Source organism: Corvus kubaryi, unplaced genomic scaffold, assembly GCF_017639235.1.
Source record: "Corvus kubaryi isolate FWS band 111438036 unplaced genomic scaffold, C.kubaryi_AGA036_p1.0 37383, whole genome shotgun sequence".
Classification (NCBI taxonomy): domain Eukaryota; kingdom Metazoa; phylum Chordata; class Aves; order Passeriformes; family Corvidae; genus Corvus; species Corvus kubaryi.
The window spans coordinates 1,504,866-1,531,975 of NW_024581125.1; the positions used below are offsets into that span (position 1 = coordinate 1,504,866).

Consider the following 27,110-nt stretch of genomic DNA (forward strand, 5'->3'; position numbering starts at 1 on the left):
GGGATTTGATGCCCAGGTGGGCTGGTTTGGGTCACCTGCGCTGATTTGAGTCACCCACCCTGTCCTTCCCTTCTCACCCTGCTGCTTTGCAGGGATCCCCCGGAACGAGCACTATTCCCACCTGCAGCCGGCTCCTTCCAGACACCAATCATTTTATTCCTCTTTACAATCTATTTAAAGCACAATTAGAAGACAAAAAAAATCAAACCAAAACAAACCAAAACATGGAAATTATACAAATTCCAGCCAAAAGCACATCTTAGTTCTGTTGTGAATCCCTGGAAAACAGCCGTCCATCATGGAAAGCGGCACTCCTTGGCTCCCCCGGCACAAATGGATGCTGCTGTGCCCCATGGAAGGGCTGGATTTGGACCTGGATCTGCTCCTTCACAGCACGACTCCTTCGGGCTCCAGCAGCAGGAAGTCACGGAGAGCCTTGGGCACGGGCAGCAGAGGGATGAGGGAATGGCATTTGCTCCCAAAATTTGTCCGGATGGCGGAGCGGCACAAGTGCTGCAGGCACCGGGCCGTGCCCGCCAGCCCGAAAAGGGACTCGTAGAAAGGCTGGTGCTGCTGCAAAGAGAGGGCAACACCAGCATCACCCACCTGGGCTTGGTCTTTTCCCGACTCCCAAAGAAGCTGGGGGTGTTTTGGGATGAAGATCTAAGGGAAGGAGGGAAGGAGCCCATGTGTGACTGTGGGTTAGGGGTCTGTGCATCGACACGGCTCCACAGGCAAAGGGTGGCTGAGGAACTCTGGAATTCTCCTGGGGGAAACCAGCCTTGGGAAGGGTGCAGCAGCATCCCACAGAAAGCTGGCGTAGAAGAGACCCCGTTCCTGAGACAGGGAAGCAAAGCAGGATTGGGCTGTGCAGCCTCGGCCTTTCTTTAATTTGGGGGAAAAAAAAATCCTTTCTCCCATTCCCCAGAACAAGCTGAAGGCTTTGTTCGCATTCCAGAAGCCATTCCTCACCCTGTGGGGCCAGGAGCCATCCCAAACCATCCCAGAGAGGGCTGGCTGTACCTGTTGCACATCTGAGAAGGAGATTTTTCCAAGCCAAAATGAGTGATGCGGGCTCCTGCTGGGAAGTGCTCTGGCTCCAGGGTCACTTCCAGAGGCTGAGTGGATTTTATGGCAGGTTGGGGCAGGGATGTGGAGTCTGAGGATGGTGGAGCCGAAGGGATGCAAACTTGGAGGGATCAGGTGTGTGGTGGTGCTCTAGGGAATATTCCTTTTGGTCTTTCTCTGTCCAAGTGAAGTCTGGGTAGGGGGAAAAAAACCCCACTCTGGGGAAAAGAAATCCCTGTTCTGTGGGGAGAATAAATCCCTGTTCTGTGGGGAAAATAAATCCCTGTTCTGTGGGGAAATCCCCCTCCTTGGGTCTCAGCCACCCCTGCCAAACCAGCAGCGCTGTCTCACCTGGAACACCTCCTCTGGCACGGCCTTGGCCCACTCCTGGGAGACCGGGATTTGTGAGTAGGAATTGAAGAGGACTTCGATGACCTCCGGCACAGCAGCGCAGGATTTCAGCACCTGTCCAGGGACAGTGTGAGGCTTCAGACAGAGACAGGCAGGGCCAGAGGGGGACAACATCCGCCTGCTGCAGCCAGGGTTTGTCCCACCCCAGCACGCTCCAGGCTGGGGATGGCTCCAGGCCGGGATCAGGCAGCTGTGGGGTTTCTCCTGGCACATTTTGGAGCTCTTGCTCCATCTGTGGAGCAGTGGGAAGACCCCGCCCTGCTGAGGCACTTCATCCTCGGGATGCAGCCCTCACTTCTTGTTTACATTTTTGGCTTGTGCCTGACAAGGCAGGATAATATTTTCTTTATGGTTTGGTGTAAAATCAATGGAACGCAGAGCCGTGAGGCGGCTGCACCGGCTGCTCTTCTGCCAAGCCTGTCTCTGACATTCCCGAGGCAGGGGAAATCCCTCTAAGCCACGCTGGCTCCATCCTGCCCATCTGCTGGGCTTTCATTTCCATCACTCCCCAACGCCACCGTCCCCTCTCCCAAATTCTCCCACCCTGCCACCTTTACACTTCCCAAAGCTCCCAACCGCAAGGCCCCCGGTGTGAAGGGATCTCCGGGCGCCATTTTGGGGCCGGTACCTTGACGAAGGCAGGGGGCCATATCTTTTGGGAGCCGTGGTTGAGCAGCAGCTGGATGGTGAGGTGGGGATGCAGATCCCTGTGGGAGGCAGCGCCCTGCAGGGCCCAGCCCAGTGGGGACACGCCGTCGTAGTCGATGGCGTTGGTGTCGGCCCCGCGCCGCAGCAGGAGCCGCACCAGCTCGGTGTTGGCCGCCCCGCACGCCCGGTGCAAGGGGCTCCTCCAGCTCTCATCCCGGGCACCCACGTCGGCGCCGTGGGCAACCAGCAGCCGGAAAAGCCGCAGGGAATCCTCGCCCGTGCCCGAGGCCTGCCCGCAGAGGATGCCCAGGGCCGTCTCCTCCCGCGCGTTGCGGGCGTCGACGCGCGCCCGGCGCCGCAGGTAGAGGTGAGCGTGGTCGCAGAGGCCGTGCCTGGCGGCCACGTGCAGGGCTGTGTCCCCTGCGGCCTCGCTCGGCAGGTCCACGGCGGCCCCGTGTCTCAGCAGGAGCCTGGCACACCTGCAGGAAGGTGGGAAGGCTGGGGATGAAGCTCCAGGACAGGGTTTGAGGGGCGCGGTGGGCTGGAGCCATGAGGGCTGATGGGGTGGGAGGTGGTGTGGGGGGAGGATGGAAGTCATGCTGGAGCTGGTGTTGTGGTGCTCAGTAGAGGCTGGGCAGGGTGGTGGCACTGTGACCTGGTGCCCTCCACTGTCAGGGCAATGGTGGTTTGGGCAATGACTCCCTCCTGCCCTTGACCAGTGCCATTCACGGATGGTCATCCTTGACTGTCCTTGACCATCTCAACCATCCTTGAGTGTCTTCAACCATCCTTGACTGTTCCTGACCATCCTTGACCACCCTGACCATCCTTGACTGTCCTCAACCATCCTTGATCATCCCTTGACTGCCCTGAGTGTCCTCGACAATCTGGACAACCTTGACTGTCCCTGACCATCCCTGACCATCCTTGACCATTCCTGAACACCTTGACCATCCTAGGCCCACTTGCTTGGACATAAAAATGGATTTCCCTTCTCCCTTTGAGGGACCCAAACACCTGTGTTGTGCTCTTGGTCCAGAGGACACTAAAGGATTGTGTTTTCCTAGAATCATGGAATATCCTGAGCTGGGAGGGACCCAAACACCTGTGTTGTGCTCTTGGTCCAGAGGACACTAAAGGATTGTGTTTTCCTAGAATCATGGAATATCCTGAGCTGGGAGGGACCCACGAGGATCATGGAGTCTAAGGGAGGAGCACCAATCTTTAACCCCCTCTGCCTCTTCAATCTTCCTCTAAAGGTGCTTTTCTCTCAGCTCAGGCATCACCAGAGCCCTGTGGGAGGGTCTGGGCTTACACAGAAGCACCACGACTGGGAGAGAAGTCCCAACCTGTTCCTTCCAGCAGCAGGGATGGGGAAGAAGAGGAGCCCCAAGGAGAAAGGACAGCACCAGGATATTGCTTGTTTTCCCTGGCCCAGGGGAAGGCTAACATATGTGGGGAAAATAACAATAATAAAATAAAGAAAGAATGAAAGAATGAAAGAATAACAATAATAATAATAATAATGATAATGATAATAATAATAATAATAATAATAATATACTTGACTCTTCGTGGACCTGCCTCATCACCTCCCCCAGGATTTGATGGGAGGTGGGAAGATTTTCACTGTCCTTGGCAGTGCAGAATCTAAAAATTCCTCCCTGGGCTGCTTTTCCCATGGATTTTGAGCCTGAGTTTGCCAGGAAAAAAATCCTGCAGGATCTTTTCCGCAGCATGGGACGGTGTAATGCTCGCAGAGGTGCCAGCCCTCACCAGAGGCATCCACCACGGATGCTCTGCTTGGGGTGTGGTTGCGTGTGAGTGGCTTTAGGTGGGGTTGTTTCATTCCCAAAACTCTCAGATCCTTCCTTTCCAATTTGCTTTTTTTGGTCTAGGATGCTGAATCCCTTTCTCAAGGAATGTTTTATCTCCCTGAGGCTTTTCTTGGGGCTTGCTGGCTGCTGTTGGAGGGGATCACTCAGACAGTCTCTTTCACTGGTCTTGTCCACCCTTGTCAGCAGGGAATCTGTAATTATTATTATAAAGATCACAAAGATTATAAAGATTCTCTTGGGACTTCTCCAGATTAACTTAGTCCTGATGTCACAAGCAGCTCTGGCACCCTAAAATAACATAGGGCAAACCAAGGGATGGTTCTGCAGGGGAAAAAAACTGCTGACTTGGCTGCAAAAATGCAGCAGCCCAGCCTGTGAGAAAAATCCCCTTTTGTTCTGTTTTTCTTCCTTTTTTTTTCGGGGGTAGATCATGCTTAAAGCGTTCCCAGGCAAGGAGGCAGCTGTGCCCGGAAACCTTGCCCTGGTTTGGGAGAGAGTGCCCAGGCTGAAGCTTTCCACCTACACAGGCAGCACAGAGGGAACATTCCCCTGCCCTTAATTTCCACGTAAAGAATGGATCGTCCAGCCCAGCATCCTTTCTGTGCTGTGGGGATTTTTCCCTCACAGAGAATTCCTTACTGGGAGCTCAGCTCCTCTTGATCTCCTGCTAGATATCCCAAATATTCTCCTGTGGAAATGCCATCCTTCCCAGAGGCTGCATCACTGGAGGGTTATTCTTGCTGGCTGTCAGGTTCAAAGGCTTGCTTGTTGGAAGAAACCCAAGCTGGTTTACATTGAATTTTCCTCCTGGGTGCTCCTCCCTTGGCAAAGAGGGAATGTTGGCAAGGAGCTATGAATAAGGGGTGATCTCTTCCAGTGAATGCGAAAGGTGGGAGCCTGGGAGGAGCATTTGCCTCCTGTTTGGATGTCTGGGCATCAGCAGGTTCTGGGTAGATGCCCTTGTTAACCTTTAGAATCTCTCCTCGTGAATTCACGCACTCCAACACTTCACCAGCGTTTCTGGCTTCCTGCATTTTCATTCCCATCCTGCTTGTTGCCATCAGATTAGACTGAAATCCCATTAAACAAGGCCCAGTGCTGGCTTGCTGCTTTTTTAAGGGCTCCTCTCCAATTTTCTGGGAATACTGAAAGAGCATGCTGCGTTCAGTTTTCTGTTTAGCTCAGCAGCAATTCGGTGGCACAACAACCAGGTTGATTTTCCATCCATCCTGGTACCTAATTTTGACTAATTTAAACTCACTTCCAAGCCATTGCCAACTCATTTGCAGGTGATGGGTGATGTCTCCTTGTTTGGGCAAGTCACTTCTTAAGGTAAAGGAAATTTGGGGTGAGTGGTGTTAGTGCTCCACCCCTAACCTGCCCTGGGCTCGTGGATCCAATGAAATGGGAGAAAATTATTTGGGGTTGATTTTTTTATTATTATTGTTTCTTCACCCATCAGAGTGTCAGGGCAGGATGTGCCCGTTGCCCTCCTGGATGCCAGGATGGCTCCCACTGGCTGGGATGAAAAATCCCCAGGCTGGGAAAGTGGGATTTAGTTAGAAATGGGATGCGATGAACAACCAGCAGGAGGAGCAGGAGATTGGGGCAGCGGAGGCTGGAGGAAAATTCCCGTCCCGAAAACCCACTCAGGCCCCGGTTTCCTGAAGGAGAAAGCTCCTGTTTGTTTTTTCCTCCCGTCCCTGGGGTCGGAGCGAGGTTTATCAGTAAAAGCCCTCGTTTTGTCACATGTCAGAGAGCAGGGCCAGGCCTTGGGCTGTGCCCTGGGGCTGCTTTTGGCCTCTTTATTTCTCGCTCAGGACCCCTGAAGGAGCTGCTCTTCCCCAGCTTCCCAAACCGACGGCTCCAAACGCTCCGAGTGTTGCATTTAGCAAGGCTAAACAGAGCAGAGGATGAGGTTTAGCACTAGATGATGCTAAATGCTGGCTTTTCAATACCCTTTTTCCCCCTTTGCAGTGGTGCTTATTTCCCACAGCCACGAGGGCAGAGTGTCCAGGACGATGCTGGAATAGCTGGAGGGTGCCTGGGGCCGGGTCCACTGGGTCAGTACCCACGTTCCTGGCATTTGGGAGCCTTGTCTTGACCGCGGTGCCTTTTTAGGCACTGCCTTCCTGCCCAGCTCCCGTTTCCTGCTAATTCCTCCCACCCTGTCCCTGGCAGCTCTGGTGCTCGCTCCCCATCCCACTGCTCCTTGCATGCAGCCCCTTGGACGCTGCCTGAGCTCCTGCACTGACTCATCCCACCTTTCATCCCCTATCCCTCAGCTCTGGGGGCTCGGAGCAGGTGGTGCTTCCAGCTCCCAGGATGGAGGGGAAGGCTCGGAGAAGGGAACTGCACAGCCGAGTTGCGTGGAAGTGGGGGTGACACCTCCTTGTCCCATCCCTTGGCTTCACAGAGCCCTCTTCCCTACGCGCAAGGCTGGAGAGGGGAAATTCCTCTCCAGGCAGGCTCTCCCCGGTCGCCTGGGATGTTCAGGGAGATCTGAAGGAGGACTCTACAGACGTTCAGCATCCCTTCCTCCGTGGGCACCGCGCTGGGAGGCGGGAGCCGTGTCCTGCATCCCTGCCAGGCGCCTTCCCGCCGCCCCACGCCCGCTCTCCCCTCCCCGCCGCCGCCGCCGAGACTCTTCCTCTCCCCCTCAATTATTTTTATTTTATTTTTTTTCGGGGTGCCAATAAAGGCAGGCTCCTTTAATCATCCCGGCTTTAAGAGGGAAAAGGGAGAGCGCCAGGGAGAGAGTGCAGTGAATTTAGAGACTCATCTTACCCCACCATGTTAATTATCTCGGCTGTAAAAAAGAGGTCAAGGAGAGGAACTCTACTAAATAGGCCGACGTTGGCATGAACAGCTCCTAAAGTGAAGAAGGTAAGACTGAACTTTACTGGAACTTTTTTTTTTCCATCTCTTCAAAAAGCCCCTAGATTAAAGCTCTGATATCCTTTTTGTTGAAATCTCATGGATTCTGAAGCTCAAATGGCTGGAAGGAAGCCCAGATAATTTTTTTTTATCCCAGTCACTGAGAGGCTCAAAGGTTTTAAGTCCTGCCCCCATGGTGAATTGCCGAGTATATGGGAATACAGAAGAACCTGGCACATAGGTGTTCTGGCCATTGTTATCGAGAGGGAGAAAAATAAAATAGCTCTCTATGTAGGTCAATGACCTGCTCTTTGTTGTCAGTAAAAAATTAAGGATGACCTAAAATCTACTACTCAACGAAAAAAATAATAAAATAAAAAAAAAGGAGGCGAGGTAAAGTAGTCTCCCCCTAATCAAAGAGGAAATGTTTGTGTTACCCAAAGCTTGACCTCCTCAGTCTCTAACTTTAGCAAAGTCTTTGCGATTGAAAAAGCAGTGGTCGAAACCTCAAACCCTGTCTGAAATGTCTATTAATTTTTGATCTTTCAAGGGAGTTGGCTTAGTTATTGTAGAAGCCCCCGTAGCGCCGGGCGCCGTAGTTAAGGGGCTCTCAGCATTTCCATTATAAAGCCCCAATATTCCAGGGCTTTACAACTCAGCTGTTCCCACGTTGGGGCTGTCTGATCCCCTTGGTGGCTGTGCTGCCATCCCCCTCTGCCTTCCAAGGGAATGGGACATGCAGATCGGTGAGAACAGCTCTGTTTTTACACATATATACGCATCTATAAAATCGTATTTTTTTCCAAGCTTGGAAGCAAAACCAGGGCACCTGGACCTCTGGGGTCCAGGAGATCCTCTGCATGCCCTGGGCTGGTTTGGTCACCCCATCTCTTCAGGGAATCAAGGAATCGCAGGGATTTTAGGATGGGGCTGGAGGCTGAAGCTTTAAGATCAAAGGAGAGCTCAGGTGAAGGAATTAAAGCCAGCTCCTTGTCAATGGTAGGGCTGCTTGCAGCATCCTCCCTTTCCCCTCTTGCCCCTTCCAGCCCCCATGGCACCAAGGATGTGTTGGATTCATCCCTAGATTTTTGGCTGAACCAGAATGCCACTAATACTTGATTTTTGGACATCTTGCAGAGACTCATTTCTAAGCTGCGATCAAGTCTTTCCCTCTCTGGCTGCTTCCCTTCTCCAGAACACTCTCCCTGTGTCCATGATATGTTGGAACCTTGCTTTCACCACCTACTTCCAGTTAATCTTTCCTGCCTGGAGGGCGGAGGATGGAAGTCAGGCTGGCTTTTCATGCAAGCTGGCAGGTGATGGAATTCACTGTGGCCCTAAGCAGTTTGATCAGGATATCAAGTGGCTGAGCTCTTTATTTAAAAAAAAAGGAAAATATCCTGATTCCGTGTGTCTGATGATCCAGGCACCTAAAGTGTTGCAGAAACGTATTTTTCCATATTTCTCCATATTTTTTATGCTCATCTGTGTGATGCTGATCCAGGGAGAGATGTGGATGCACATGGATGAGCCTCAGCCCTGACTACGAACCAAGGTGGATCTTGTGTGGGGTCAGGGGGTGGGAGGATTGCTCCACATCCCATAGACCCATCCTGACCATCTCCTGGGGGAAGTGAGCTGGATCTGGGATGCAGGACACACTGATTTTAGGAGAAGCAGTCAGGAAAGAGAAGGAAGGAATAGCTGGGGCTAGGTTGCTCCTGTCCATGGGAAGAAGATTTAGGCTGTGCAATGTGCCTGGCTCCAAAATGTGCTTTTTTTTGTCTCTGCTGTGGCAGCTGGGAGATGTGGGAGCATGTGGGAAGCCTTGCCATGGATCATGGCATCTTTTTTTGCTTCCCACAGGCAAAACTCCTGGGCTCTGTGCACAGAGGACGCACAGTGAGGTTATCACGGAATCCCACGCTGCTCAAAGCTCATCCCATTCCACCCCCTGCCACGGGCAGGGACACCTCCCACTATCCCAGGTTGCTCCAAAGCCCATCCAACCCGGCCTTGAGCACTCCCAGGGACGGCCCCAGCAGTGGGATGCTGATGGGGCCCCCGTCCTTACCCTAGGGAGTCCGGGGTGGTGCAGAGGTGCAGCGGGGCCGTGCCCTCGTCGCTCTGCAGGTTTGGCTCGGCCCTGTACTCCAGCAGCAGCTCCACGCAGTCGCTGTGCCCAGCCCGGCAGGCCTCGTGCAGGGGTCCCTGTCCCCCCGGGGCCAGGTTGGGGTCGGCCCCGTGGCGCAGGAGGTGCCGCAGGCAGTCGGGGTGGCCGTGGCGGGCGGCGAGGCACAGCGGGGTGCTCAGCTCCCGCCTCTCCTCCAGCGCCCACAGCCCTGCGGGACACGGGAATGGGATGAGCCCCTGGATCACCATCCCCTGCCCACCGGCCTTGTGGCTGGACCAGCTCCAGACACCGCTTTTCCCGTTTTTCTCTGGCAGCTTTAGGTGTTCCAAAGGGGCTGGTTGCACTTGGTCGGCAAGAGGGGAAACAAAACTCCCTCAAAACTCCCTCGGTGTGTGCTCATCCAGGAGCAGGATTTCATGTGGGATGAGGTGGGCAAGCCAATGCCCTGCCTGCCATCAGGGCACGCAATCCTGTGGGCAAGAGGCTGGCAGGAGCTAAAAGGCAGCTCACGAATTCCCCAGGGAGGGAAAGGCTGTCTTTGCTGGGAATGAAGGCACCCAAGCCAAGTGGCAGCGTGTTGGGAGGGGGATGGAGGGCTGGGCATGGGATGTGCTGGGTTTGGGATCAGCCAGAGTGAGGAACTGCATTTCCCAACAGCTCCAGGACCTCCTGGACCATCTCCTGAGCATGATGCTCCATGAGTACCTGGGACCATGGGGAGCATCACCTCAGGAGGAGGCACCAGGTACCACTCTCCTGAGAGCCTCTTATCTCTCCCAGATAGGACCATGAGGAATGTGGGCTGTGAGCCCTCCTGCAAGCATTCCCAAACTACAGGGTGTCTAATCCCGACCTGAAAAAATCATGTAGATGCACGGATTTTACACTTCCACTGGGTTAGTACGTGCAGAAGAGAAGAAAATATGAAAAGTGATGAATATCTCTGGCCAGACCTGTGGGCTAACCAGACACCATCCACCTTGGGAACACTTAAGGCACCTAAATGCACTGCACCTCTCCTGTTTAGGGTTAGTAAACACCCATTTATTTCATTTTCCTCGCCTGGCCCTTAAAGGAAAGGTACCTGAGAGTCCAATAGAGGCTTGGCTTTTCACCTGCCACTGCAGCTCGTTTTTACTGATCTCAAAGACCAGGTTGACATCTTGGTGGTATCGCTCAGTCAGCACCTGGAGGCTCCTCAGGTCTCCCGTGACCAGGGCTGTGTAAAACCTGGCGATGGGAGCACGAGCTGCTAAGGGATGCTCCGGATCCAATTTGGAGGAAATCCTCAGCTTTCCTGTCCCAGCTCCTGGTAACTCGCTCATTCCAGTGCTTCCCGGTGTGCACGTCCTGGCTGGGGGGACAGCCAAGCTTTTACAGTTCATTGTTTCTGTCCTCTTGGCTCATTGTCTAATTATAATCCAGTCCAGGCTCTGTTGTGGCGTATTTATAACTCCAGAGGGGATGGATCACGATGGACACGGGGTACAGTGAGGGTCAGGCGGTCATCAGGCCGTGCTGCAGCAGCACCTCTTGGATTAAACTGCTGGATTATTTGCAGGCTCCAATTTGGGACAGGGGTGTTTAGGCTGGGAGGAAAACGGTGCCTAGTGTTTAGGAAAGTTAAAAAAAATAAAGAAATTTAGTCACCTGCTGTCTGTCCATCCCCAATAACCTTATTTGCATCCTCTGAGCTCTGGGAGGTTTTTCTTCCCTCTACTTTCTTTTTTTTTTTCATTGAGGTGCTCCTATGAGATTCCGGTCTTGTGGTTGCTCTCTGGAAAATCTGGGCTACGTGTTACTGGCCCAGCCTGGAATGTTGGGATGTCCCTGCAGGGATGCAAAGGCCAGCGAGGTACAAATCCTCCTGGGGCTTTGGCAGGGGAAGCTGCTCTCCCTGACAGTGCCTTGTATAGGAGAGAGAAAGCACCCAGACTCTGCTGCCATCAGATGCCAGCACAGCTTTCCCCACTGCCCCGAGGCTCCTCTCCTCAAGGTCACCCACCGGAGAAATCCGTGGTGGGGACAAGAATAGAGCCTGGCATCTCGTGACTTGGAGGCTCAGGGTGACAAACCCTCCCCTTCCCAGATTTCCCACCCACCTCTTTGGGGAATAAACCTGGTCAAAGCAGATTTTGGGATGTTAAACCAGAGCTGGAATGCTGCGTGGTTCCCTCTGTGTGGAGTCCATCTGAGCCTGGGAAAAAGGTTTGGGACCTTGCTGGGGATTCTGGGCATCCCTGGGCCAACCCCCCCATGCTGCCAGAGCCACCTGAGGTTCCTCTGAGTGTGTGTCCTCAGCCTGGCTGTGGTGACATCCATCTCTGGCCCTGGAGACTGTGGGAAGGGCATGGAGCCCCAAAACCTCCACACTGTGTCCATGCAGGATGGGGTTTGCTTGGCCAGGGGGTTCTTGGTGAAGGACCCCCCTTTTAAGGTCCCTATTCATGGGAAGCAGCATTGGGAGCTAATTTGAGGCCATCCTAGGTGGTCTTCCCTGTTTTCTCCTCTTTTCCCCTTTATCTCGAGGCTGGCATTCCCACCTGGCTGTCCACAACCTCTTGGCTGGTTTGGAGCCTCCAAACCCCCTCATTTTTCTCTGCTTTTGCCACTTGTTGCTGTTCTGCTCCACTCAGCCCTTCTGTGCCCATTCCCCCCTCTGGTATGAACTGAACCACCTCCTCCAAGCACTGCTCTGGTATGAAAATCATCCTAGTTATCCCCCTGGGGTCCTTCAGCCAGCACAGGAGAAGGTCTGGAGATCCAGGGAGAGGCACAGACAGGGATCATTTACCTCAGGAACTTGTCCTGGGTCGCGTTTCCAGAGCCTGCCTTGCTTTTCCTCTCCTCACATTAGCAACCCTGTAATATTTTTGTGGTGACGTGGAGGAATCCTGCCTTCACATGTCCCTGCTCACGCTGAAGGGATCACCTTCCCTAGGCAGGGATTACCTCCCTGGGTAAATTTAGCAGTGAGTCCAGACCTTCTGGGTCAGACCTGGGCTAATTTCGTTAGGGGGGGTGTGTACGTGTGTGTCTGGCACTAAATTGCCCTTGAAATACCCCGTGACCCTTCCCAATCAGCATCTATTTGCATATAAACACTCGAGTCTTGGGCCAGGATTAACTCATGGCTGAGGGAGGGGGTTAAAACCAGCCTGGGACAGCAAGGGTAGAGAGAAAAGGTCCCCTTGGCACACAGAACCCCAGGGTCTGAGCTCCTGCCAGCCCAGTCAAGTGCTCCTTCCACCCGGGAGCGGAGAGTGATGTCGGGATGAAGTGATGTTGCTGTGGATTTAAGGGGAATGCGGCTGCGCAGGCGGGTGGGATTTACTGCAGAGAGGAGCCAGGACAACTGTGGAACATCCTGGGGATGGCCAGGAGCCCCGGGGAGAACCTCCTGCTGGGGTTTAGAAGGAAAATGCAGGTGTTTCAACTGCTTGTAAAGCACTCGTTGCCTTCAGGCAGCGAGTTTGGGTGGTGGAGGAAACTCCAGGAGCCTCTCCTCTGCCACTGCTGTGCTGCAGGGCCTTGGGCACACCACCTGTCATCAGAGCTTTGAGATCCCTGAGGATCTGAGGGTCTGAGCCTGCAAAAAATCAGCCTGGGATCATCCTGCTGTGTCCTTACTTCAGCAAGGATGCCCCAGCACAGACCAGGGCCCCAAAAAGGGGTGAGGGTGAGCACTTGTAGCCTCGCGCTCATCAATCTCCAACACGGGGGGAGCATCTTCACCTTCTCCCCGCGCCCGACTGTTTGCAGAGCACACCTCATTGACCACAACATTAAGCATTTCCCTTCCTCAGATCAAGTCTATCTATTAATAATGGCTTAAATTGCCTGCTCCAGCTTCTCATTACTGGGAAAACTCACTCCTGGCACAGGCAGCAGCACAACACACAGCAGCAAAAGGGTTTGGAGACAGCTCATCCCCCAAGTTCAGCTGCCACGTAACTCAGTCCTCATTCCGGGGGGAATCTCAGCCCTTGACCTGCTGGCTCCAAAAGCCCCACAAGACTGCCTTAAAACATCCAGATGTGCAGGTGTGCAGAGCTCCTGGCATCACCACCCTGATTTACAGCTGCCCTCTGGCAGCAGGGAATGGCATTATTATCATTATCATCTTTCCAGGGAAATTTCCAGCGCGGTGCAGGAGCCCCAGGGCCGGCAGCCTGCAGCACTGCCTCCTCCAACATGGCTGATTTAAACCTTGTACCCCCTCCTAGCCCCCCCAAATAACTCAGATGGGGTTTCTGTGATGGCAGTGTCCCCCCAGCACCCCGAGGAGTGAGCAGGCAGGATGGCAATGCCCCAACCTACCTTGGAGCAATGTGAGGGCAGCTCTCCTGAGTGATGGTCACTCATCCCCCCTGGATCACCATCCCTGTCTGGGCAGAGCGAGGTGTGAGGTTCAATAATTCCCTCTCTGGGACCCAGGTGTCACCTTGCTAAGAGCCACCCTGCCCCCGGCACGTCCCCACGTTTATATTTGCAGCTCTCCATGTGACAGCACTGCCCAGTTATGTGGCTGGGTCGGACTGTGGGATGAGCCCCTGCCAACACACACGTCCTTGTCCCTGTGCCTGGGGAGGGGGTCATGCCTTGAACCCCCCCAAAAATACTTTAGCAGATGCTGCTACTGCTCAGCTCTTCTTTAAAAGCTGCTGCCCGGTGAAATATAAACTCATCCCGAGGCTGCATTGATTTTGCCCAGTTTTTATTGGAAATTAGATCATATTTAAGCATTTCCCTTTAACAGCTCTATATAATATGGAAAGGTCCTGTGCTGCAGTTAGTTTATAGTGGCCCATCTTTGACAGATGTAAATAATTCAATTAAAAAGCCCCCCCAAAATCTTTCCAGTTATAACTGCACTATTTTCCTTTTTCCCCCTCTTTCCCCATCAATTATAGGAATTCAAAAAAAAAAAAAAAAAAGCTCTTAGCTTAAGTAAAAATCCAAGGCTTCCCTCCTCCCCACCTCCCTGCTGAAGAGCTGCAGCTCTGTTAATTATCCCCTGGGAATTCAGTCCTGGGGCATATCCTCTTCTAAAGGTGAAGGGGAGCCCTCCCAGTTATTTAACCCCTGAGTTATGGGCTCATGGAATGTCAACCCGTGTGCCAGGCTGGAAAACCAGCTCGGACTGACCCTCCATCACGTGTCTCCTGCACAGTCTCAGGATTAGAGGCTCCTTGTAGGCTCCGTAGTGCAGGATTCCCTCCTGGGATGGGACACACCAATCTGTGATTTGCCTCTTGTCACCATCACCACTCACAGACTGCCACCTAAAAAGGGTTTTATAAAGGATTATAGGGTGAGGACCCGGCACTGGGCACACCAGGAGTCAGATCCCAGTCCTTTTCCCCCCACTCTTGGAATCTGAAGCAGACTCACTCCATGCCCTAGCTGGAATTCCACCACTCTCTTCGCTATGGGAGGTGGAAACAGGGGAGCTCGATGGCACCACGAGCTCCAACAAGCCCTGGACTTGGTTTCATGTCATCCCGAGCTGTTTTGCTCCTGAGCACAATTAGTTTTCAACACCTGAAAGTGCCCGGCAGTTGTGGAAGTTATTTATGGATTGGAGGATGTGTTTCCCAAGCACACCCTAACCAGAAAGTTACGGAGATAATTGCCTGCCCTCTGGGATGCAGAAGAACAAACCCAACTATCCCTTGTTGCCCACACCCCTTTCTGGGGGATTGATTTATCCCTTTCCACTGGACACATCAGAACTTGGCTTGTCAGCTTTAATTAGCGGGGCCTTGGCCCGGTTCATTACGGCTCCCACCTCTCCTTGGAGCAGCTGCACTTTCAGCAGGGAACCACCTGGTTTGCCTGCCCCCATCCCTGCCCCCTCTTCCCATCACCTGTGGGGTAGGGGCTGCAAATTACAGGTTGCTGTGGGGTGGGAAGAGCAGCCGGTTCTGGGATCATCCGTCACGGCAGGGCCCTGTCAGCACATTGCCCCCACTGCCACCCCCTGCCCTCCCCGAGCCGAGCCCCACTCGGGATGTGGAGGAGTGAAGGGGGCCAGGACTTTGGGATGTCCCTGGCTTTGCTGACATCGGTGAAATGCGCTGTCACCAGCAGGCCAGGGACATCCCAGGAGACGGAGAGATTTGTGGGAGCAGGGATGGGTTTGTAAATAGAAAATGGAACGGTGGCTCAGGGCAGGACCCTGCTTTAGGGTTCTGGGTGGGTCAGAAAAGAGCCTGTGAGGATTGGGCAAGTTTTGGGACCATGTGTGACCACACCAGTGACCCTCCAACCCACCCTGATGGGAGGGGAAGGGGCTGCTCCCCACGGGGGTGGTGTGGGGGCTACCACCACACCAGCACAGGCTTCCATCGGGCTTGGAAACTACACCAAACGCCCAAATCTCAGGCGGGCATGGTGGATTTTAGAGTGTGTCCCTGCCCAGCACCCTCTCCCTCCCTGAGAGGCTTTTTGGGAGCTGAGTGGTGGCATTTGGGATGGAGCCGTGGGAGTAATTAAGAGTAATTATGGGTGTAACTTCCCAAACTTCGTGCTAAGCGGTGCTAATGGCTCGTTTGCGTGATTCCCATCTCCTGCTGATCTCCCTGCCTATTCACTGCCCCAATTATTCCTAAAAGAGGACAGGATTGCACCCAGGCCTTAATTTCTGCTCCAGCTTTCACTGGGGATTAGAGCCCACCACGCCCTGTCCAGGCTGATGATTTTCTTCGCTCTCCAAATAGTCTTTCTTGGCATTTTTTTTCCCCTCATTTCACCCCATTCACTTTTCCCCCTCTCTCTCTATTTTTTTGATTCCCAGAGCTCGATCTTGAGTTGTTTTTACTCAGAAAGCCAAACCCCCCCCATCCATTGGTGGGAAGGCACGGTGGCTTCTCCTTGCTACAGCACAGTCCCAGAGGCTGGGACAAACAATGGTGTGCCTGCGGTGGGAATGCCTGTCCTTGTCCCATCAGCCAAGAAGTTGGGGTTTCCCCTTTGCACGTGATCCACTGGGCGGATAAAAGCCTTGGACCTAGAATTCCATGCTTTTTGGTAGCCGGCTGAAGGATTGAGGTGGCTTCTGGTGGCCGAAGCAGCCCTGGGAACCCTTTTCATTGCTGCTAAGCACACACCGGCTATATCCATGCAGAAGCTGTGGCCTTTCAGGGATAAGAAGGTGAGTTCCTTGAGTTTGTTTTTCCATGTTGCTGGGACCTGGCTCTCTTCTCCAGGCTCTCCTGGGTCCAGTTCCTTGGTTGCTGTTGCTTGTTTTGTGCCCTTGCCTGTGCTGTGGGTCCCTTCACCCATTCCCGTGTTTGCATTAATCCTGGCTGCCTTTTCCTGGTGGGAAAACTGAAGCAGGGTAAATCCTAAAGCAGAGAAGCTGGAAAAGGGCGTTAGGAAATGCTGGTTTGGAGCTGCCCTCCCGGGAAGGGAACAGCCTTATTCTGGGCTTCTCTCCCCCTTTGCTTCTGCGTGCATTTCGTGGCGTGGTTAATGATGGTTTTCTTGCTAAATTGAGCAACTTGAAGCATCAAAACTTGTCAGGAGGTGAGAACCCAACCTGTAGGAAACGGCGTGGTTTTGTTCGGAGACGTGCAGAGGAGCTTAGGGATGGGATAAGTTGTTTTCTAGAGAATCAGGAAAGTTGGGAAGGGTGTGGAGTTGGCATTTCCAGCCTTTGGCTTTAAGGCTGGGTGGGCAGGTGGGAGCAGAGCCTGGCAGTGCCCTGCCCCAAGGTGGCACCGGGTTTGGGGGATTTGGGGTGGGATGTGACCCCCTCTCCCTGCTCCATGCTGGCACATCCCTGCTGTGCCAAAAAACCCCAGGGATTCCAGCCAGGAGCTGTAACAGCCGAGGCTCGTTCGGTGCTTTTTGCAGGAGGCAGTGCCAGCCGAAAAGGGGCTGCTGCTGGTTTGCTCAGCAAAAGACTGGCTCCACTTCCACAGTGTCCTTTTGTCGTGGAGCTTGGGAATTATCCAGAGCCATGTGGGCACCATGCCTTTGGTTGTACCAAGGTTTGGTGGTGGTCCTTGAAAGCCATCACTGGCTGGGGACATCCCAGGAGGGATGGAGAAAGTCGCGTCTCCTTGTGGGGAACATCCCCACGGGCACTGCCCAAACCCTAACAAGAGCCCCAAACGATTTGGGGATTTTATGTAGCTTGTTATCTTAGGTGTAGGGTATTTTTTAAAATTTTTTTTTTATTTGAAATCCCAGCACGAAATAATCCTCTTTTTCTGGCCGGAATAGAAATGGCTTGATGCCACGAGGCAAAAAAAAAAAAAAAAAAAATAAAAGGCAGCTCTACCCAGTGCTGCGCTGATTTGCAAGGCTAGTGAGAGACTACAGAAGGCGTTTTCAAATAGACTCCGATATTTTCAGTGCTTGAAGAGGGCCCGACTACATGACACCTTTTTTGAAGCCCTGATTTACAATGGCCCCAGGCTGAGTGCATTATAATTTGCTGCGAGAAGTTCCAAAGTCGCAGTACTTTCAATAATGAGGAGAGAAACCCTAATACGAGAAGACTTTTCCTTTTTTTTTTTTCCCCTTTTTTTTTTTTTTTTTGGTATTGTGTTTAATGAAAAGCTAAAAATGTGCTAATTTGTAAGTCCTGTTGTGGTAGTGGCATCAGAGGCTTTTGAAATGCGTTACTGACTTGGGGAGTATTAAGGAAAAATGACATTTTGCTACTAGCAGAAAAGTCAATTATAATGTTTCCACACTTTAGAAAATTGCTGATGCAGGATGGGAGTTAATAGAACAGTCAGCTTCACTTTGTGTTACCGGATTTGGGGGGTTTTGCTGAGAAACGTCGGCTTGTTTTTTAATTCTGATGGCAACTTCACTAACGGGCTGCCGCAGGTGCTGTGTGGTTGGGACTCGTCTCGGTGAGGGTGTGATGTATTCCCTTGGGTTGTTCCCACCTGGAGCTGCTCCCTGTGCCAGTCTGGCGTGCTGCAGACTGCACAGGGGCAGGGAGAATCAGCATCGAGAAAGATTTAGCGTTTTGCTGTGGCTGTGATCCCTCCCTGGTGGTGCAGGAGCACTGAGCCTGCTGCAGTCTGTTCCCAGCGCCCTGCAGAAGAGCCCTGCTCAGCTATTTAAAAACATCTAAAGCAAGAAACAGGAGGAAAGGGCTGTCCTTCCCCACTGTGCTCTCGATGGAGTTTCCCCCCCCATCTCTTGGAGAAGAAAACAGCAGAAAACTTTTCCTAAGCTCTTGGGGAAAAGAGGGTGGGAGTTCTCACTGTGGTTGCCAGAGAGTTTTAGTGCTGCTGCTGAAAACCCCGGTGCTGGAGCTTTCAGGCAGGCAGGGGCAGTCCCAGGAATCCCGTCTCGGGACTGGTACAGGTGAGGAGGTTGAACAGCTCATGCTCATCTATTTCCACCCCCCTGCCGTGGGCAGGGACACCTTCCACTGTCCCAGGCTGCTCCAAGCCCCAATGTCCAGCCTGGCCTTGGGCACTGCCAGGGATCCAGGGGCAGCCCCAGCTTCTCTGGGCACCCTGTGCCAGGGCCTGCCCACCCTCCCAGGGAACAATTCCTTCCCACTATCCCATCTAACCCTGCCCTTGGGCAGTGGGAAGCCATTCCCTGTGTCCTGTCCTGCTCCATGCGTGGGTTGTAGTTAAAGCACATTAAAATCCCCAGGGAGGGAAATGCCAGGGCTTTATTTCTTCTGCTCCCTCTCCCAAGTGTTCCAAAGAGGGGTTCCTGCTTGGTGTGGCTAAAAGTGGAGGATGGGGGAGTGAGCATGAAGACTTTTGTAAAAGTCATGTCATATGTATTTCTCCTGGGTTTGCAGGAAGCAATTAAGCCAATTAATTTATTGGTAAATTATCTGATGATGAAGTACAAAATAACTGCAATGAAACGCTGACATTCACATTAATACCGAATTAGTTACTGTATTATGACTGTTCTTACAATGAATGCCCAGTAATTTAATAGTAATGGGACATTTAAATAATTTAGCTGATAATTCTCTGGATCACTTACATATATAAATGAGCATGACAGCTTCTTCTCTCAACTTTGCTGCTGCTGGATTGCTCCCACCTCCACACCAGGAGGCAAAGCAGCCTGGCCTCCCTCTTTGCTGTCCCTCAGAGCTCACCTTTGGCTGGGTGGAGGAGGCAGGATTTTCCCCCTCCATCAGATTGTGGGAATGCTGTGGCTGGAGAGCAGAGTGCAGTTGTGCCTGGCTTAGCAAAGCCACAACCTTTTTATCTCTTTCCGTGAAAGATCTCTGGGCGGAGATGTTGGAGGAGCATCCCTAGAGGGGTTCCTCTGAGAGCCAGTGGGAAGGGTGTTGGAGATCCAGCCAGGGCCACTTCATTGAGTAATTCAGACACTGAGATTACTCCATGTGTTGGCTCTGCTTGATACAACTGCTTCATTCATTTTTCAAGTAGCTGCACTCTCTGTAATAATAATTACAAACAGCATTAAAATTGCTCCTCGTTCTTCCCTCCCCATGAGGAGCCTCTCCTGAGGAGAGCAGGGGCTTGGCAGCCACACAGGGCAGAGCTTTTCTGCTTTATGGGATGGTTTGGGTTGGAAGGACCTTAAAGGTCATCCCGTTCCACCCCTGCCATGGGCAGGGACACCTTCCACTGTCCCAGCCTGTTCCAAGCCCTGTCCAACCTGCCTTGAACGCTTCACCACCTCTTTGTCACCTCCTGCACCCACAGAGCTGTTTGTAGTTAAACTGGCTGTGGCTTCTAAATCCCCACACAAAGAAAGAAATGCGAGCAGCCACCAGTGCAAGCTACACCTAAAGGAAAAATTCCCCAGTGTTTTTTTCCCCCATGAACTGGTGGATAGTGGGGAAAACCTGCAAGTTTTCCCCCTGGTGAAAGGTTCTGCATCCTCCCTGCACGGGGTCGGCGTTGTGCCCTGGAGATGGATGTTGCCAGTCAGCTGCTTTTACTTTGCTATTGAGATTGCACTGAAGCTGCTGAAATATGAGTTAATGGGCTTGCTTACATCCTCCCGAAATGTGGTCCTTTCATCACATCACGCTGTGCTGTCAAACCTGTTGTGGAGAGGAGGGTTCCACTGTCGGCAAGATTGAGGGCAGAATTATCCAAATTAGTTTCCCTGCAGATGAGAGCAGAGATGAGGGGTTTTAAACACAAACCCTGTCACCTCTGTGGAGAGCCTGCCTTTTCTCCCCAGGAATGAAGTTAAGAGCACCTTGTTTGATAAAACTGGGGTGTGCTGCCAAATTTGGGGAGCCAGCAGCCTGCTCCAAAGAATAAGGGAAGGAAAGCCAACGTTTGTAGCTGCACTGTTGCAATGGATTGAACCCAGGGGCTGGCAGCTCATGGGGTCTCTTGTGTGGGTCATGTTGAGATTCCAGCAGCTGGATTACTGCTGGGAGAGCTGGGGGAAGGACTGGTGTCCCTCAGAAATGTCCTGAGGGGTTGCACAGGGGAGATGTAACAACAATTTCCTCTCTTACTGCTTGGCTCTCCTTGGCAGGGCTGGAGGTGCAGCCTCGAGGTTGGAAGGGTGAAACCATGGGGAGCCTTGTACCAGACAGCAAAATACAGCCAGAAAGGACCACAAAAATCCCAAACTGGGGTAGCTCTGTCCTGTGTGCTGCAATAAGCCCAGAGGGAGAAAATTCAGATTATTAACCAGATCCATCCAGTTCTCTCCACTGTGCACAACGATACGGCTGGTTGAATAATTTTCTGTGCAGTTAGTTATGTGCAGGAATCCTCCCAGACCTTTTTTCTCAGGCATTCCTCTTGTCAGGAGTGTCTTTTTCCATTTGGGTTCCTCTTAGGAGCAGGAGGGGCTCAATACCATCCCCTTCCCAGCAGGGCTTCCTACAGCAGTGCTGCCCAACGTGTACCTCTCAGCCTGTTGATAGGGGCACAAAGTGGTCCCTCAGCTCCCTGGGGATGGTGGGCCTTGTGTTTCCAGGTATTTCCAGTTACCTGTTGTCAAGGCCACACAGGAATTCTATGATGAGAAGGAAGAGCGGGTGTTTGTGGCTCTTATTTATAGAAGACCATGGTGAATGGGATCCTGTGCCTTACATGAAGGTGGTGCTGGCTCCATCAGTGTCCTGTAGGATGTCCCAAAGCTTTAGGGTATTCTGAGCACTCCTTGTAAATACTTTGTCCTCAAAATCGCTGATTTGTGAGCAAAGTGCATTAAGCAACAAATGCATTGCTATTTGTGCAAATAGGTTACTTAGTTATTATTTTCTATGGCAAAATACATTAAAACCAGATTTTGGTGTTCATCTGCCCAAATTAGCACCTGGCTGCTTTGCTTTTCTCTGCTGACACCCACAGATATGAATGTGTTCATGCTAAGGCCTCAAAAGGTGCAAGTGCTGTTCCTCGTGCAGCTGGGTAAATATTCAGCTTGTGGTGGATTGCACAAAGTGCCTCTTGATCCATCCCAATTAAAAAGCAGTCTTTATGGCTGTAATCGTTTTATTGAGGACTGTAACGCTTTAGACCCACAGATACATAAAGCAGTTAGTTTTATAAAGCATATAGGATATTAAAGTAATGAAAGGCATGAAAGTGACATCAATTTTTAAGGAGAGTTACTTGCCGAAATAAATGAGTATGGCCTAAAAGTTGATGGCATGTTACAGGCCTGAGTAATGAACCCTTCTGCCCCCTAAAATCTCCTGGAATAAATAATGCTTGAGCAAGTCAGTGGTCATTAACTCTTTATCCTCTGAGAGCTACATGTTACATCTCATCTGATGGGGTTTTTTTTTTTTTAACTTGTAAAAATCCATTCAGAGAGGAAATCTCTTCCCTGGAATACCTGTAACTTGAGGAGCATTAATCTGCCATGCCTTTGCAGTGAAGTAGAGCCGTGACTGCTATGGCCAGGTGAAAAATCCTTGAGGAAGTTACTTTTTCCCTTTTCCTTTCTTTCCTTTTTCTTTTTCTGCTTCCTTTGCTGCCAGTGCTGCGCTCCACGCTTTCCCCAAAGGGGTCTTGGCATACCAGGCCTGGAGAATCAAAAAGCATTTGTATGCTTTAATAAAATTAAAAAAAACATTTAAAAAGGCAAGACAGACCACTTAAACATTTTACTGCTATAATGGAGCATTCCTTAAAAAACCCAAACCTCTTAAAACCCAAGCTGGCTGGTGGAGAAGCCAAAATGAAACCCTCAGATCTCTTGAGAACATTATTACACCAAGAAGTGCAGCAATTGATCGAGCTGAGTCTCATTAACAGCAATACTTAGCTGGGCCATTTGTGTTGCTATAGTTATGGAAATGTTAAATTCCATGATCAACCCTATTTCCAGAGAATATAGCTCTTGTCAGAGCTCCCTCTGCTCCAGACTTGGCAGCAGACAAATCATCCCCTTCTCGTGCCTCTGCAAATCGATCCAGACAGTTTTGATTTCAATGAGGGGGCTCAGGAAGCAAAACAAACCCTGAACATTAAGAACCTGTTTATTGCTTTCAGATGCCTGTTCACAGGCCTGTGACTTGTAAATGATTTTGGTGGAGTTGCTCTGCAGACTTGCCCAGCTCCTGGGCTGTGGTGTCAGGGAGGCAGCTCTAGGCTGTGTGAGAATAATGTGAAGTGAAGGAGAAGGGAAGGCTTTAAAGTCAGCACTGGCTAGGAATCACTCCTTCTCTGTATGTACAAGAACCTTTCTCAACAAAGTCCTGCCTAAACCAGAGATTAAAATGCCACCAGGCATTGCCTGTGGTTGCTAAAATGCCTTCCTTCTTGACCACTGGCTGCTATTTAACACCACAGCTCTGCCTCCTCTGCCCGTGTCATCTTCAGCCTCCCTCCCAGTGTGGCATCCTGCAAAGGCTTTTCCATCTGATCCATCCCAAATGCTGCCTCCAGCTTGAGCCTGGTCAGGCATCTTCTAGGAAATTGCCTTGTCCAGTTGCCCAGTGTGTGTTAGAGGAAGAGAAGTTGGGAGAAGAGGGATGGGAAGGGTATAGGGAAGAAAAACTCAACATGTTCCTCTCCTGGTGCCAGATGCTCCTGCTTGGTGTCAGCTTTTCAAGAGCTCTTTCTGGGGTCTGGGAAGGGCTGATGATGACAGGCACCCTGCAGATAAATATTCTCAGCAGGTGGTTGACAGGGGTCAAGCATCCATCTGGCTGCTGGACACTGCAATTCTGCTCTAATTACCCAAATTAGCTGAGCACCTCTCCTCCAAAAACCCTGTCCTCACTGGTAAAAACATCCTCCAGCCTCCTGTGTGCCCACATCTCGGCAGGACATGGGTGGTGGTGGTGGGGAGGAACCCTGGGCTCTGAGTGCAGCTGAATTTTGCTGCCTTAGTCCCAGACCAAACTATTCCTGGTTTTGGGAGAACAGCAGAGCTGGGTCAGGGTGTGTTGCTGTTTGTGGCCCTTCCCATGAGTGGGATGAGAGGGGCGAGGTGGTGATGGTGGGTTTGGGCTCCAGCAGGAATTGCCTTTCCCCAGCAGCAGCTGTGGGAAGCCACGAGAACCCAGTGATGTGTCTGGCCCTGGGTGAGACTCCACGAGGCCACAGCGATTTTATTTCCCCTCCAGTTTTGTGTCCTGGGTGTAACACCCTCCAGACCTTAAGTGGGAGGTGGAGAGAGTAGGAAAATCTTGCCCAGAGCTTTCTGGGAGCTTGGTGGGATCGAAAGAGCTGTTTGGTGGGGTGATCATCTTCCTCTCAGCTCTGGGTCACTGGCAAAGGACTCCGAAGCATTTGGCAGGAGAAGCCAAGAGACTTGGGATGTGTTCTCTTGTTCTTTTCCCAGTTCTTTGTGCAAATATTTCAGTGCACAACAGTAACTTTTTGCCTCTTTAACTGGTGTAACTGTTCCATGAGATGAGTGAAGTCAGCTCCTCAGACATGCCTAAAATAAAAGTCCCTTTATCACCAGCATCTGAACTGGGGGTGTGAGTTACTGGCAGCAGTGACTGATCAGAGTTAAAATGTTTGGTTTTTGGAGGAATGATGCCCATAGGCTTTGGAATGGGTTTTCCTATGTATTTCTGTAGCTGTCCCATCCCTGGAAGTGTCCAGCTTGGATGGGGCTTGGAGCAACCTGGGCTAGTGGAAGGTGTCTCTGCCCATAGAATGGGGTGGAACAAGATGAGATTTAAGGTCCCTTCCAAGCGAAACCATTCCATGATTTTGGTCCAGTCACTACCAGGCAGAAGTGGTGTGGTTAGCTGGCTTTGCCTCTCTAGAAATCCTTTCCGTGTAAGCATTTGTACCAACCACCCTGGTGCACTAATTTATAATTTCAAAAAATGTGGATGTGTAATTGGGGCAGAAATTTGAGTGAATGGAATGGAGAAATCACATTGTCACAAATTTTGCATTATTTATATTCATTTTGGAACACTGGCAGAATATAAATGTCAGACTGGGAGATTCATGCTTTCAGGGAAGAAAAATCAAAGATTCATCACAGGGCTAATCTTCACTTTGAGTGCAGTGTTCTAGCTGCCCCACTTCCACAAGGTACAAAGCAAAGCAAGGGGAAAGGCCCAGAAATGGCAATGATTAGAAGCTTGGGAAGAGGGGCTTCTGTGTGAGGGGAGGTGGGGATTACTGGAGTTAATTAATGCACGAGGCCGTTTTGACAATCCTCTTCCCCTGTGCCGTATTACAGGTGCTGCAGCAAGGCTCCATGACATTTAAGGGAAACAAAATTCCAACAGATAAAAGGAAATACTTTCTTAAGGGCTGTAATTAATGCAAGGAGAGATGATTGCCGTGGGATGCTGAGGATGGGATCATTTGAGCCGTGTTCCAGATGAAGCGCTGCCCAGGCACTTGGTGCTGTACAAAACAGGCACGTTTAGAGTGACTGGGATAATATTTTCAAGTTAAACTCGGACTAAATACTTGCTCTCATGTTGCAGGGTACAAATGGATTACTACTTGGAGCTGGGAATGATGGAGTATTTTTTTTTCCTTTGCTCTAACACTGAACCATTAGCCTTTCCCTGAGGAGAGATATTGGTTTAGTGAGGAAGCATGGTGGGGGGGAAAGAGTAATTTGCCAAATATCACAAATGCTGCCTGTGTTGAGCGAGCCAAATGGCTCTAAATGGAAATTGGGAAGTACTCAGCAGGGCTGGGAGAAATATGCACTATCATTAGGTCAGCAGTGGAAGAAGCCTCGGAGAAAGCTGTGAGAATCTGCATCCTGTCTGTGATGGGAGGTGCTGGGGGATTCAAGGAGCAGGATGACAAGGAAACCTTTCAGCCAGGAAAAGTGGAGGGTTCATAAGCAGTAGAAAACTCTTTTGGGGTCTCCTGGAGCAGTACAGAGGTCTTAACTCATTTGGAGCCCCTGGTGTGGGCTGCCTGCAGCTCCTTGGGGCACAGCAGGGCGCTCTGCCCGGTGGCCAAGGATTTTGTAGCATTTATTAGGCTTGAAGGTGATCCATGGATATTTGAGGCACACGTAGAATCACAGAACCACAGTCTGGTTTGGGTTGGAAGGGACCTTAAAGCTCATCCCATTCCACCCCCTGCCATGGGCAGGGACACCTTCCTATATCCCAGGCTGCTCCAAACTCCATCCTTGGACACTTCCAGGGATCCAGGGGCAGCCACAGCTGCTCTGGGCACACTGAGTGAATAAAATACCCCTCAAATGCTCTCAGTTTTGCCCTCAGGATTTTATAGCCCCGAGGGCAGGGATAGAAGAGCGATGGAGCTTGAGGCAGAAGCTCATTTATTTTAAAGCCTGAAATGAAAATTTTAAGGGAAATTCTTGTTTGAAATGATTTAAGAGAAGGTCTCAGATCTTGATCCCTGTGTGGACATTGAATGCCCAGGTTTTTTGCCTTCTCAAGGTGACATATCCAGGCTTGCTGAACAGCTCTGGAAGGAAAAGAACAAATGCATGGAATTAATGGCCCGTGTGTGTTTTATCCGTGCACGTGGAGGCCACTCTGCCCATGTGAGCTGGGTGCCAGCAGCTGGTTCACCAAAGCACTCTGCCAGCTGTGTTGCCAAAATAACAACTGGCTTGGCACATCCCCAGATGGGAGAGATGGGTTTTGGTGCTGTTGAGCCCTAAATCATCATTCAAATAGTGAGGTGCCAACCCACCAGCACAGTGAGCAGGTTCCTACATCAAGTGTGGCTGGACAGGGCAGGGGATGATAAAAGACAGGCAACAGAGCTCTGGAAGTCACCTGGAATGTTTCTTCCTCCTCTTTGTACACCGGGTCGTGTCTGGCCAGAGAAGTGACAAACTCAGCAGTCCTCAGTGGCTTCCTGGGCATCTGCAGCAGCCTCAGCTCGCTCAGGACAGTCTGCACAGTGTCCACGATGTGTCCCTGGGTGAAGCCATCTGACACGTGGGCCAGGCAGTTCAGGTTCACCAGCTTGGTGAGGGCCCCGCCGCTCTGCAGGATGTAGTGCTTCCACAGTGCTGAGCATCAGGACATGGCAAAGACAGGAGTTCAAGGAAAGCAGGAAAGATACCTTATTATTATTATTATTAATTTTGAAACTGGAACAAGAAAATAAGGACTGTTGATCAGGAAAGCCAAGATTCAAATTTTTTTTGGTTTGCTTTCTTTTATCTTCAGATTTCCAGCATAGGGGCCTAAATAGGCACATGTGGTTTTAAACTCTTACTGATCATTTTTTGGCTACCAGTCAGCACTTTTCAGCAAGTCATTAAGGGCACATTAAGTGGGGTGGACATGTGTGTGAAAAAGGAAAGAAACTCTGTGTGTGTACACAGAACGTGTCCAACGTTTCCATTTGGATGTGCAGAGTTAAGTACCTTTACCAACAGCCTGTTTTTATTTCTGTGACCCTCACCACAGCTTATTCCTGCTGAACTCAGGGCTGCTGTGAGGACTCCATGTCCCAACGGCTTTCAGCCATGCAGGCACGTGTTGCAAGGTGCGAATTTTCTGGATTGGGGTTTTGCTTGTTACTTGAAAAGTAAATCTGGTTGTATCTTTTAGCTGTGAACCTCTGTGACGTGATTGTTTTCTTTGGGGTTGTGAAGTGGCTGAGATTTTGCTTTCAAAAAAAATAGGAATAATACCAATCTTTCGGTTTATGTTAAATAAGGAGCTGTTTCAGAGAAATTTAGGAAAACTTTGATCCTGTCTCCTCAGGCTTGGCTTTAAGGCGTTATATAGAAATATTTGGAAAAAAAAA

The 27,110-nt window shown here is 51.2% G+C and overlaps 2 protein-coding genes and 1 long non-coding RNA gene across 5 annotated transcripts in view; 1 reads left to right on the top strand and 2 right to left on the bottom strand.

Moving 5' to 3' along the window:
- Window positions 1–232: 232 nt before the first annotated feature.
- On the bottom strand, window positions 233–12,341 carry ASB18 (ankyrin repeat and SOCS box containing 18). Its single transcript, XM_042035454.1, has 5 exons — window positions 10,061–12,341; window positions 8,917–9,184; window positions 2,108–2,606; window positions 1,420–1,533; window positions 233–573 (listed from the first exon to the last, which is right to left on the bottom strand). Exons 1-5 carry the CDS (start codon window positions 10,359–10,361, stop codon window positions 388–390), a joined length of 1,368 nt encoding a protein of 455 aa, XP_041891388.1. The 5' UTR covers window positions 10,362–12,341; the 3' UTR covers window positions 233–387.
- A 2,203-nt stretch (window positions 12,342–14,544) lies between these two features.
- LOC121668020 overlaps window positions 14,545–27,110 on the top strand; it is a 67,976-nt gene continuing 55,410 nt past the window's right edge. The window contains exon 1 of the long non-coding RNA XR_006017224.1: window positions 14,545–16,132. This is a non-coding gene — a long non-coding RNA (uncharacterized LOC121668020). The remainder of the gene's footprint in view (window positions 16,133–27,110) is intronic.
- IQCA1 (IQ motif containing with AAA domain 1) overlaps window positions 21,377–27,110 on the bottom strand; it is a 91,112-nt gene continuing 85,378 nt past the window's right edge. For 2 of the 3 annotated variants that reach the window (XM_042035396.1, XM_042035395.1), the window contains 2 exons: window positions 26,126–26,364; window positions 21,377–21,955 (listed from right to left, as the gene is read on the bottom strand). In XM_042035396.1, the coding sequence (XP_041891330.1) occupies window positions 21,854–21,955; window positions 26,126–26,364 (341 nt within the window). In that variant the 3' untranslated portion in view covers window positions 21,377–21,853. The remainder of the gene's footprint in view (window positions 21,956–26,125; window positions 26,365–27,110) is intronic. The other variant, XM_042035397.1, reaches the window with a different exon arrangement.

Bases quoted from the DNA above. Each gene is read 5' to 3' on its own strand.
- ASB18 (XM_042035454.1), bottom strand. From the start codon at position 10,361: ATGAACTGTAAAAGCTTGGCTGTCCCCCCAGCCAGGACGTGCACACCG. The intron at 2,607-8,916 runs GTAAGGACGGGG...ACCTTCCTGCAG, and splicing joins ACCACCCCGGACTCCCTAGG to GTGTGCCAGGCTCCTGCTGA. The intron at 1,534-2,107 runs GTACCGGCCCCA...GTCCCTGGACAG, and splicing joins GGCCCCCTGCCTTCGTCAAG to GTGCTGAAATCCTGCGCTGC.